Consider the following 13,195-nt stretch of genomic DNA (forward strand, 5'->3'; position numbering starts at 1 on the left):
ATCTCATTTCATTTTTAAAGTGTTGTAAGGAACTGCTTACAACAGAGCTATGAAAGGTCAGATGGAAGTCCGTGTTCACAAATCTTACAAAGTTAAGACACTCCTGCCCCGATTCACGGTTGTGAAATGGTTGGGTTTTCTCCTAGTAGTAGGCTCAGCGAAAGATCCAAGAACATAATTCTTATTTCACTACCTTTGGTAGCTTTTTTTTTTCTTTTTTTGGTAGACAGAATCTCACTCTGTTGTCCAGGTTGAAGTGTAGTGGTGAAATCTAGGCTCACTGCAACCTCCACCCCCTGGTTCCAGAGATTCTTCTGCCTCAGCCTCCCAAGTAGCTGGGACTATAGGCCCACACCAACATGCCTGGCTAATTTTTGTATTTTTAGTAGAGATAGCATTTCACCATGTTGGCCAGGCTGATTTCGAACTCCTGGCCTCAAGTCATCTGCCCACCTCAGCCTCCCACAGTGCTAGGATTACAGGTATGAGCCACCATGCACCTGGCTTTTGTTAGCTCTTTCTACTGAGACTTTAAAATATTATATTTTATCATATTTCTTATTATTTCAATACTACTTGAGAACTTCTCTCAAACAGACCCAGCTTTTTTCCAGAGATGGTACCTACTGGAGAATTCTAGATTTAAGTAAAAAAGTAAATTAGGATACAAAACAAGGAGGATTGGCTGAAGCTTAGCTTCAGAAAAAAGAGAGGTCTAATATCTCCCTATAAAACAAGACAGAAAATTTAAGTATTTAAAACTATGATTTTACAACTGACTGAATACAGTACCATGCATGGCCTACAGCAAAAGTAAGTTTCTCACTGTTTCCTAATGTTCATACTGCACCGATATCAATACTTGTCCATTTTAACTTTTGTTTTTTGAGATGGAGTTTTGCTGTTGTTGTCCAGGCTGGAGTGCAACAGCGCGATCTCGGCTCACCATAACCTGTCTCCCAGGGGTTCAAGCGATTCTCCTGCCTCAGCCTCCCAAGTAGCTGGGGTTATAGGCATGCGCCATCAGGCCTGGCTAATTTTTGTATTTTTAGTAGAGACGGGGTTTCTCCATGTTGTTCAGGCTGGTCTCGAACTCCAGACCTCAAGTGATCCACCTGCCTCAGCCTCCCAAAGTGCTGGGATTACAGGCGTGAGCCACCGTCCCTGGCCCATTTTAACTCTTATAGCAGAACAGATCTTTCTTGCATGTACTCTATCTCAGAGTATCACAGATAGAGTATGCACCCTCAGATATTTGGAATACTTGTATTACAGACTTTTCTTTCATTTTAAACTGACCTCAGAAGCTATAACTGTTGGACCATAATAGATTCTTAAATGTTTTCTAAAAATATTGTTATTTTAGTATTTCTCGATGAATACAGGCCAAATGCAGAAAATCAAAGCTAAATCTCAGTTATCTCAAAGTCACGCAATATAAACTCTCATCAATAATCTTGTTTTATCAATAAGGAAAAGAATGGAATCTTGCTATGCAGGGTAATCCGTTTCAATGCAGTGCTCTGATGTCTGAGGAGCACATCTGACTTTCAGAACTTACCCTGCACTCCGCTAGTGCATTTCTCTGGCACTCCACTGGGCTTTTACCCAACAATGCAGCTTCACACACAGACACCACATCTGTATGTTGCACACGCTGGCCGAATGCAGGGAAAGGGTGGCATCTACCCTCAGAGACAGACAGTGCTTTCTACTTTATTAAACATTAAAGCACAGTGGATATTCCCTGTGGAGGAGTAAAGGAGGTAAAAGGGACACTTGGGAAGAGAATCATACAACAGAGACCAATCTTCACAAAAACGGTTCAATATTGATTTCCAGGGAGGAGCAGGGCATGGTCAGCTCAAATTTGGTGATAACGTCAGGATGAAGGACACCAAGCTTCCCGATGCTTTGACCCCTGGCAAAGATCTCTGCACATCGCCCAGGGAAGAAAGCAGGCCCTGAAAAAGAGAAAGTGAGAGAAAAATCAATGTTTCTTCTGGCAAAAATGTCAATAGACATTTAACACTAAAAGCTCACTAGTCTACTTTAAAAAAAAACTATTCTTTTTTAAACCACTGGCTATGAAAAGAAAATGCTTCCTCATACTTTCTAGTATTTAAAAGAAGGATTTGCTATCAAGAAACTCTTGCAAGAAAAAATTAGGGGCAAATGCGAAAATAAGGGTCCTGTGTTTTTGGTGACAGGGGCCCGAGCAGGAAGGATGAAATCATGGAGTCTGCTGAAGGAACACAGTCAGAAAGGGGAACTCTGCCTGCATTTGAAACTGGTCTTAAAAAGGACAAAAGGAAAAATAATGAAATATAAAACTGATGAATTTGCATGGGAAAAACCAGTTTTCAAACAGGTTTTTCCATAGCGACACTCACCGGGTAAGACATCGACACTGAATTCATTTGCTCTGCACAATGTCACTTTTTCTCACCTTATGATAGAAAGAAACCAGGAGCCACAGTGTCATAGGCCAGCAACATGGGAACCACACTTCTGATGACAGGCCATGCTACCAGAATGCAACCCACATTCCTGTCTAAAGAGAGCTTTCTAAGTAGTACTGGAACATCAACTGTAAAACCACAGCAAAGGCCAGCCCAACGCAAGCCTGGGATGATGCCTTATTTACTTCAAGACGGGCAGAAAGTTCTCTCTTCATCTGGGTGCCAATGCACTGACACAGCTTAGCAAGACAGTAACAGTTCTTGAGGTTTATAGAGCTAAAAACCAACATACAGGCCCACTCCATACTCATTAAATAACCAGTGCCAAAGGAGTTTATCAATGCTCTGTCCTCTCCTGAAGTTTACAAACATGCTGACTCATTGCTGTCACCACCAACTTGAAAAGGGATCAGGCCCGCAACTCCTGACCGATGCAACAGAAACGTTTACTGGCATGAACTATAAATACCCATGCAGAGCTGGGCCACAGCTTCCAGCCCGCCGCTTCAGAGTGAGTGCATTATTGATGAAAGAGTAAACTGCTGAGTCTCTACTAATGGTTCCAAGGTCAGCATCCTCAAGAAATACAGAATTGGGTTGGAGGGGAGGGGAACCCGATACCTTCAAGTTAGCACCATAGACACAAAGGACAATTACATATATTTCTCCACCAGCAGAGAAGTATCTTTGTTTATATTTCTGGGGGAAGACCTGGAAAACATTTTAACATTTAAACATTGTCATCCTTTTTTTTTTTTTTTTTTTGAGACGGAGTTTCGCTCTTGTTACCCAGGCTGGAGTCCAATGGCGTGATCTCGGCTCACCGCAACCTCCGCCTCCTGGGTTCAGGCAATTCTCCTGCTTCAGCCTCCTGAGTAACTGGGATTACAGGCACGCACCACCATGCCCAGCTAACTTTTTGCATTTCCAGTAGAGACGGGGTTTCACCATTTTGACCAGGATGGTCTCGATCTCTTGACCCTGCGATCCACCCGCCTCGGCCTCCCAAAGTGCTGGGATTACAGGCTTGAGCCACCGCGCCCGGCCCACATTGTCATTCTTTTTTCTTTTTTTAATTTTTTATTGCATTTTAGGTTTTGGGGTACATGTGCAGAACATGCAAGACAGTTGCACAGGTACACACATGGCAGTGTGTTTTGCTTCCTTTCTCCCCTTCACCCACATTTGGCATTTCTCCCCAGGCTATCCCTCCCCAGCTCCCCCCACCCGCTGGCCCTCCCCTTTTCCCCCTAATAGACCCAGTGTTTAGTACTGCCCTCCCTGGGTCCATGTGTTCTCGTTTTTCATCACCCGCCTATGAGTGAGAATATGCGGTATTTCATTTTCTGTTCTTGTGTCAGTTTGCTGAGAATGATGTTCTCCAGATTCATCCATGTCCCTACAAATGACACAAACTCATCATTTCTGATTGCTGCATAATATTCCATGGTGCATATGTGCCACATTTTCCCAATCCAGTTTATCATCAATGGGCATTTGGGTTGATTCCAGTTCTTTGCTATTGTAAACAGTGCTGCAGTGAACATTCGTGTGCATATGTCCTTATAGTAGAACGATTTATAGTCGTTTGGATATATACCCAGTAATGGGATTGCTGGGTCAAATGGAATTTCTATTTCTAAGGCCTTGAGGAATCGCCACACTGTCTTCCACAATGGTTGAACTAATTTACACTCCCACCAACAGTGTAAAAGTGTTCCTTTTTCTCCACATCCTCTCCAGCATCTGTTGTCTCCAGATTTTTTAATGATCGCCATTCTAACTGGCGTGAGATGGTATCTCAATGTGGTTTTGATTTGCATCTCTCTGATGACCAGTGATGATGAGCATTTTTTCATATGATTGTTTGGCCTCATATATGTCTTATTTTGTAAAGTGTCTGTTCATATCCTTTGCCCATTTTTGAATGGGCTTGTTTTTTTCCTGTAAATCCGTTTGAGTTCTTTGTAAATTCTGGATATCAGCCCTTTGTCAGATGGGCAAACTGCAAAAATTTTTTCCCATTCTGTTGGTTGCCGATCCACTCTAGTGACTGTTTCTTTTGCTGTGCAGAAGCTGTGGAGTTTGATTAGGTTCCATTTGTCTATTTTGGCTTTTGTTGCCAATGCTTTTGGTGTTTTGTTCATGAAGTCCTTGCCTACTCCTATGTCCTGGATGGTTTTGCCTAGATTTCCTTCTAGGGTTTTTATGGTGCCACATTGTCATTCTTAAGTAAACCCAAAGCAACAGAAGTGAAACATTAAGGTGGCCTCTTTTTCACATCTCTCCAAACTCAACAATCCTGCCTCCCTATCTTTTAAAGCAAGAATTTCAGTGAGTACATTTAACTATCTATCTCTGTGCACTGATCCACACTTGAGGTGAGGGACAGGGAGGGAAACCAAATAAAACAATGAAGAAACCAAACCCAACTAATACTACAGAGCCTTAGTTTGATACACATATTACCAAATCTGATAAAGATGATGCATTTTAATCCCATCAAATTGAAAATCTAACTTAAAAGACAAAACTCTCCTCCCCTCGACTCCCCAAAACAAAAGAAAAATCTTCAAATGACACATAAGCGAAGTGTTGATGGTAAGCAATATAATCCAGAACTGGAAGGACTGCTGGGAACTATTTATCCCAGCACCCAGCACCGTTTATAGAGCTAGACTTGAATGCAACCATGCTATCTGAAAAAAGACACCAGCCTGCTGCGCTTTCTTTTCAACTTTTATTTTATTAATAGATTCAGGGGGTGCGTGTTCAAGTTTGTTACCTAAGTATATTGTGTGATGCTGGGGTTTGACACAAGCCTATTTTTAAAGGACACTCAGAAAGGAAATGTTCAAGATCTTCCCTGATAACTTTGCTGCGCTTAAGAATCCTCACTGTACCAAAATTCATCCTTTCATCTATCTTCAATTCCAATTTGATTGGATTCATTTTTACTGAAGCATAAAATCAAACTATTTTAGAATCTAAGCCAGATGTGCTAGCTCTTACAATGTTAGCAAAATAAAGCCTAAGAAATAAGAGAATTTTTACTTTATACAACAACGTTTTGAATCAGCACTTTTTTAGCAAAATTCAGTATATTCTTCCTCAGTTGCCAGTTCTCCGTCTATCCGGAAGTTGGGATCAAACTTTGCTTTAGCTCATTAACCGGACAAAAATATTTGTGTCGCTAAATATAATTTTCTCTCTTTCCAAAGGAAAGCAAAAAGAACTAAAATTCACATTATGCTTTACTTAAAACATATCCAACTATATGAGTATTCTACATAATGTAAATATCAAAAGCTCTCACCTGGGCACAAAGACCGTGTAAGCCAGTGCAGCATCTCAAACTGCTCCGGGGTCAGAAGGCCTTAGGGCCTAACGGAGCTGACAGCACATAAGAGCCTGCCGCCCTACCATCCAATACTAATCAGCCTCCACTACCAATTCACATGTAAAAATGAAGCCTGCCGCCCTACCATCCAATACTAATCAGCCTCCACTACCAACCCACACGTAAAAATGAAGCCTGCCGCCCTACCATCCAATACTAATCAGCCGCCACTACCAATTCACATGTAAAAATAAAGCCTGCTGCCCTAACATCCAATATCAACAACCTTCCCCTACCAACCCTCAGGTAAAAATGAAGCCTGCCGCCCTACCATCCAATACTAATCAGCCTCCACTACCAATTCACACGTAAAAATGAAGCCTGCCGCCCTATCATCCAATACTAATCAGCCTCCAATACCAATTCACATGTAAAAATGAAGCCTGCCGCCCTACCATCCAATACTAATCAGCCTCCACTACCAATCACATGTAAAAATGAAGCCTGCCGCCCTATCATCCAATACTAATCATCCTCCCCTACCAACCCACACGTAAAAATTAAGCCCAGTCAAACACTTTGTATCTGACCTTGTGAAAAGTGAAAAAAACGGCAAGTTAAAATTATCATCACAGGTTAAACACTTCCTGTGATTTTCTTATCCCCTCCTCTGTTCAGCAAGACTGAAGTTCTGTCCTCCTCATACACAAATTGAGAGGTAAGCACACAAAAGGTCCTTCGAGCTGTCAATCCGTACAACAGAGAGAACCTTAAAAAATGTGCCACTTGACAGATACTATATGTAAATTAGAAATACTGAAGAAAAATATGTTACTAAAACACAAGCATTTCTTAGTGCTTTGAAACCCTTCAAGGTTCAAAGCAAATTTTGCAGGCAGAAGTGAATCACTTCAAAGGACAGAAGAGAGAATAACTACCTCACTAACAAAACAAGGGCGATAACAGCCGACTTGGGCAACAATTAGGCTCTAGAGTTCAAAGACGAGAGCATCTCCACTGCTGGGAGAAAGGGGGTGGCTGAGCGCAGTAACTCCAGCAGATCACTGTGATCATAGTGCTCTAGCTAGGACGAATGCATCTTAAAGCAAAGTATTTCCAGAAATAAAAACAGTCACATCTGAATGGAACAAAATGTGGATCTACGCTTGTGAAAAATCAGACCTGGGTGACAGCCAAAGGCTAACCTTAGAGCATCCACAAATGAAAACATACTTTTAGAGAAAGAGCAGCATGCTATGTCTAGAAACGTAAAGTTGCCAACTCCAAGAAAACCACATTGCTTTGTGAAATGGGAATTCTCAAATCCAAATTCTATAAAGGACATTAGTTTTCTTTTTTTTCATGTATTTAACTGCAGATTTCCTAGCTTATGGGTGTTTCAAGACACGGAGTACTACAATTTTCAATCTGGGCCCAAAACGTCCCCCCGCAAAAAGCCTCCCAGTCCACTTTTCTACCTACTTCCTTACACTGGTTAAACTGTCAGCTTTGCTCCTATCTATCACAGTAAATGGCTTCCAACATAAAACAGATGTGGGGGAAATAGTGTTCTCTGTTGAAATATACGTGAAAGTCTGGACAAAAGAAACATCAGGTAAGCACAAATAAGAATTCAATTTCCAAAACGTAGTGGGGTGTTAGTAAGTCCCTTAATTAAAGCCTTTGTAGCATCTCCTAGAGGTCTGTAATTGTGTCTGTGCTCAAACGGCAGGACCACTCTGAGGACCTTGGGGGTAATTCCTGGGCCCGTAATCCAGCACAGCACCCAGTCTTTAGCACATTTTCTGGCTAATTGACCATCAAAGCGTTTGTGAGCTCCCTCTCTTGCTCAATGCTAAACACTTTTCACAGTTTCTTTTTGCCTCATCTTTTTTTTCTTAAGAGTAATATTATAGGCCCAAAGTTTGCATAAGCTTTACACACAGTCATTCCTGTAATTTTAAGGAGCATCGGAAGTAGAAGCTTGAGGTGGTGACTGAGCAGACCCCCTAATCTGAAAGCATTAGAAGGCGTTATCAAGCCCCTTCTTAATTAGGGTCTTCATTCCTGATCTTAATCCCTCTGCCACTGGCTATATTTAGCTCATTCATTTAGTACTTTACTTGGCCCATCTGTAAAAAGTTATCTACTCATACAATTTTACTTTTCCCTTTTTTTACATTACTAATACATGTTGTGAGGCTCAAACCCAAATATTATACTGCTTGCATGATACTTAACCATCCAAAATTTCTGCAATAAAGAGATAAGAACAAAATATAAAGGGGGGCAGGGAACACTGGAAAAGGAATGTCCATATGTTACATATATCACAGCAAGCAACAGAAACTATCATGAGTTTTAACTTCACATAACTCTCCAACTTCAGGAATGAAATAAAAAATACAGAATCATATAGATATTATAAGCCACTGGGCCAACTGAATGTACTGTAAATCTGTTCTAAGTGACTGATTATGTACTATGGAGTGAAGGGAGAAATAACCATTTCACAGGCTGACTCTGAGGGCATCTACCCAAGCCCTTCTCCTCCCAGAAAAGGGGAAAAAAAACTCCAGTGTTCCATTCTGGGGTGAAATTGACAAGGCAAAGAGTGAAATGAGGCTGGAACCATAATTTCCTACAGAGGAGGAGCTTCCTCCTGGTTTCCCACTAGTTTGCTGAGAATGCAGTAACAGGAATTGTAGAACTCTGCTGCCAGCCCATCAACATCACCTTCCTTTTCTAAATAATGTTGATTTAAAGAAAGAGATAGAATATAGAGACTATAAAACTAAACACACACTTATCCCACGTGAGGGTGGTGTCCTACTTAAGGGTGGTTGTTCTCAAAGTTTTAGAACCAGCAGTTTTTTGAGGGCACCAATGGACTTACACCAAGGGGAGAGAACTCAAGGGGAAAACAGTACCATGTAGGTAAGACATTAGCTTATAAAAGGAAAGAAACAGGCTTAGGAATAAAATGAGGAGACAAAAAAAAAACTATCAAGATATAAACACAAAACATTTTTCAGATCCTGGTACACTCAGTTGAGAGGAAATGTTCTGTGTTGATATCTCGATAGTGATTTGCTCTCTGCAAAGACCATTTAATTTGTAAGTGGAGACTGAATAATTTCCAACTGGTAATATAAAACACCCATTTTCCCCAGATGTATACAAGTCTTCACCTTGCATTTGAAGTGAAATATTTATGGTACCTAAAGTCTGTAAAGAGAGGGGACCTAATCCCTTGAGTTTAATGGCCATCTTTCATCCCTTTCTGAAGATCAAAAGAAAGAAAAACCCCTTACACAACTTTACAGTGCTAATCCCAACACACCTGCAGACACCATTAACTCTTAAAGTGAAGGCAACTGGATGCGAGGGAACCACAGCATGGAACTCAGGGAGCCCATGATGCAGCAGCATTCTATCAAGACAGGGCAAGGCACACTACTACAAATAAGGACAGGATCCGGTAGGGCCTTATGCTTAAAAAGAAAGCAGCAAAACCCACATTACCTAGTATTCTAAGTAATCGAGCAATGTCTTCAATAAGTAACCATCTTTTAAAAATTACTGCAATCTCCTATGAGAATCGTTAACTCCAGAATTTCCCGGTCTTAATTTGTGTAGAGAAATTTATCATTTATCATATATTTCTGTGGTTTTTGCTTTGTAACATTTCTTATGAAACGTTTAGGTAATTAGCAGGGTGAATACAAAATGATTAAATAGCAAATGCTCGGGAGATGTTGAGATCTATTTTAGTCTAATCTTAACTACGTATCTCTCATGCACACGTACACACTCATATTTTAAAACCTAAAGGAGGTTACGAATATTGGAAGAGCTTCAAGACAACCCAGCTAATTGCAACTTTAAATCCATTTCAAATTGTGTAAAACCAAAGGATTTTTACCTCTAGGTTAAAAAGTACTCTGTCAGTCTGTTTTTAAAAATTATGTTCTTAAATAATGCCATCATCCTATATTTGTATGACACCCTTATCATTTTCCCCCAAAATTTTCACACTTCTTCAGTATATATAGAATATATTTGGAAAAACAACTTCAAAAATAAAAGCAATCACTCTGCTGCCTTCCTGGGCCAACAAATGGTTCTTTATCTAGTCTTTTGCCTGAAAAAATCTTTAAGGAGGCTATTTCTCAAGCCAAAAGGAATAACGTATTACTTCCTCCAGAAGTACAGTGAAATAATTAAAAAGAGACTCTGGTGGGGCTAATTAAAGAAAGAACAGAAATGTTGCCTATATGAGATTGTATCCATAATTTCACAATTAGTTAACTTACACAATTGTGACCTTTAGCTAACTTTGTGCAAACATCACTTTAAACATGTAATTTTTATAGATGTTTTAGTTTCAGAGTAAGATTTCAGGTGACAAATAGGGCATGTAAAAGAAAAAGGAGGCAGGGCAGTGTGACTCACACCTGTATTCCCATCACTTTGGGAGGCCGAGGCAGGCAGGTCATAAGGTCAGGAGATCAAGATCATCCTGGCCAACACGGTGAAACCCCTACTAACGTCTCTACTAAAATACAAAAAAATTAGCTGGGTGTGGTGGCATGCACCTGTAACCCCAGCTATTCGGGACACTGAGGCAGGAGAATCACTTGAACCAGGAGGTGGAGGTTGCAGTGAGCCAAGACTGTACCCCTGCACTCCAGCCTGGGTGACAGAGCGAGACTCTTTAAAAAAGAAAAAAAAAAATAGGAAAGAATAATGAAATTGTAAAAACATGGTACCCTGCTTTCTATTCATCACTTCTCCCGTAAAAGCACTAAGCCATTCCCATTGCAGCCCTGGCCAAGCCCTTTGTGGGACAGACAAGTTACAGATGGGAAAAAGTGAAGCACAAGGAGATTAGGAGGCTCGCCCTAGGCAAGAAATAGTAGAGGCTGGAGAGCAAGCTAAAGGTGAAGAAGGGCCGTGGAATCGGCTCCTCTCTGTGTGTGGCCCACAGGCACTTAAGGCCTACAGCAGAATGTTTTTAAGCTTTTGGTCAAGCTGTCCATTTCATGTTTGCAAACTTCTTCGGGTTTAAAATTAAATAAACAAACAAAAGAGAAAAAAGAAAGACTGACAGTTCATCATCTCTCTCATCTCTCACCTTAGGACATACCCAGGTGGGCTCTGTAATATTAGCATAGCATAATATGGACAAAACCTAGAGCCTTCCATGGAAAATAGAACTATTTATTTTTTAAATCCTGTATAACGCAGGTACTTGTATGAATCAATTTCAGATTCTTGAAATAAAGCTGGAATTATTTCAGAAGACAAATACCACAGGGACACCATCTAAAGGCAAAGAAAAAGAGCTGAAATGTTAGAACCTATGGCAGAGATTCCTTCTGAATTTAAACTTATGCAGAATCTTAAAACTGGAAATGACCCTGGAAGCCACCCTGTCCATTTCCTTCACTTGATATACGAGAAAATAGATACTAGACAGGTTAAGAAAACTGTAGGTAAGGGCGGAATTGAGATCAGAAATCAGGTTTTCCTGAAATCCGGTCTCAACTCATCCAATGTTGCTTTCCTGAAGACAGACCTAGGATCTACTCCAGATTTACCCTGAAGAGTGATTTACACATTCCAAAACGCTTTAGCAAATTCTTGCATCTGTCTCTCCTGAAAACCCTACGGTGTCGATGGGACAGGTATCTTCATTGCCATTGTACAGACGAAGAAACGGGGGTGAAGGAATTAAGCCTTTAATCACGTGGATTAAAGTGACAGAAGGACTTGTTGCAACACTCAGTGTCATACTGACTGTCACAGTTGATTAGCATGCATCCTAGGGTTTTACAAACAACATATTCATTATATATATGAATATTGTATACAATATTCATATTTGAATGTGAACATTCATATATTATATAATATTGCATATATATATTCATTATTATATTATATGTAAACATATAATATTCATTATTATATAAACATAATAGTCCTATATAATATTCATTATATATTATATATAATATTTATAATGAATTAATGTCTATTCCATCTTGGGAACTGCTTTTTCAACTGAATTTATATTCACATGCCTAAAGACATTTTAATCATATTCCATTATATTTATACATCATAGTTGTCAACTTATTCTTTAAGTATTTCATCTTGGAGTTGCTTCCTATTATTCCTTAGTATAAATAAGGTTTCTATAAGCTTACAGTCTGTCTTGGATTACTTCTCTTTTCTAAAAGTAGCACTAAAGGTCAGGCATGGTGGTGTACACCTGCAATCCTAGTGCGTTGGGAGGCTGAGGCAGGGGGATAGCTTGAGATCAGGTGGTCACAACTAGCTTGGCAAAGTACTGAGACCTAATCTCAAAAAAAAAAATAGTACTACACAGGTTAAAAAAAATGAATCATTGTATAGCTCCTTATACACAAAATGTTAAACAATGCACGACTAGTGGTACTGGCAACAAACCACAAATAACAGATTATATTGACGATCATCTTACACAACACCAATAAAAAACTTTCTTCTGCGTAACACTACTACTGCCTTAAAAAAAAGTTCCACTGGCAGGAAAAAAAAATGCCTCAAATCAATCTAGGAAAATAATTCCAAGAGGAAATCTTTGTTCAGAGAACATAATACACAAACTAAAAGCCTTTAGGGATTAAGAGAGTGACTACAAACCTTTATCTTCTGGAAGGTGAGTGACAAAGTACAGTGACTCAGAAGGGAGAAAATGAGGGTCCTGGGTCTGCGAAGGGAAGGAGGAAAGTACATCTATGACACAAAAAAAACCCTGTAAGACAGGAAGGGCCACATGGGTCTTGAGACATCTTACTTGGCCTTGTAAAACCCTCAGCAGGAAGATCACATTCCTGACCCACAGCCCATATGAGCCAACAGGTGCTCAGCCATATCTCCAAGGTTGCCCAAGTCACCCAAACAAATGACAGCATTCACTTCTCAAAGAGGCCAAGGTCAGGCCACAGCTATTCAACCCTAGTGTTAAACAAAATAATTGGTCAAAATCAAACCACAACTGAGACCTCAGTGAAGTTAGCAGACCTCCTGTCATTTTTATGAAGGTACTGGGAATACTTTAAATGAATGTCAATCTGCTGGATTTCTGCAATGACATAATATATATAGAAGAGTAATTTTAGCTAAAAAGCAGAAAGGAGTCTCTCCAAACAAAGCATAATATGGGGAGAGAAGGAATGTGCTAGCGATGAATGAAACTGGAGAAGACAGGTATCTAATGATGTTCAGTCATTCCCCACTGCCACAAAAGTCCATGGTAAAAGAAGCATTTCTAATTTTTAAGCCAAGCAGATTATGAACATATTTTTAAAAATCAGAGCAAGCATTTAGTTATTAGAGGTTT

At 40.0% G+C, this 13,195-nt stretch overlaps 1 protein-coding gene across 3 annotated transcripts in view; it reads right to left on the bottom strand.

Annotated features, from left to right (window-relative positions):
- Positions 1 to 1,700: 1,700 nt before the first annotated feature.
- FARSB (phenylalanyl-tRNA synthetase subunit beta) overlaps positions 1,701 to 13,195 on the bottom strand; it is a 78,469-nt gene continuing 66,974 nt past the window's right edge. For all 3 annotated transcript variants that reach the window (XM_008999570.5, XM_078328680.1, XM_002749831.7), the window contains one exon: positions 1,701 to 1,964. In XM_008999570.5, the coding sequence (XP_008997818.1) occupies positions 1,813 to 1,964 (152 nt within the window). In that variant the 3' untranslated portion in view covers positions 1,701 to 1,812. The remainder of the gene's footprint in view (positions 1,965 to 13,195) is intronic.

Source organism: Callithrix jacchus, chromosome 6 (assembly GCF_049354715.1).
Source record: "Callithrix jacchus isolate 240 chromosome 6, calJac240_pri, whole genome shotgun sequence".
Classification (NCBI taxonomy): domain Eukaryota; kingdom Metazoa; phylum Chordata; class Mammalia; order Primates; family Cebidae; genus Callithrix; species Callithrix jacchus.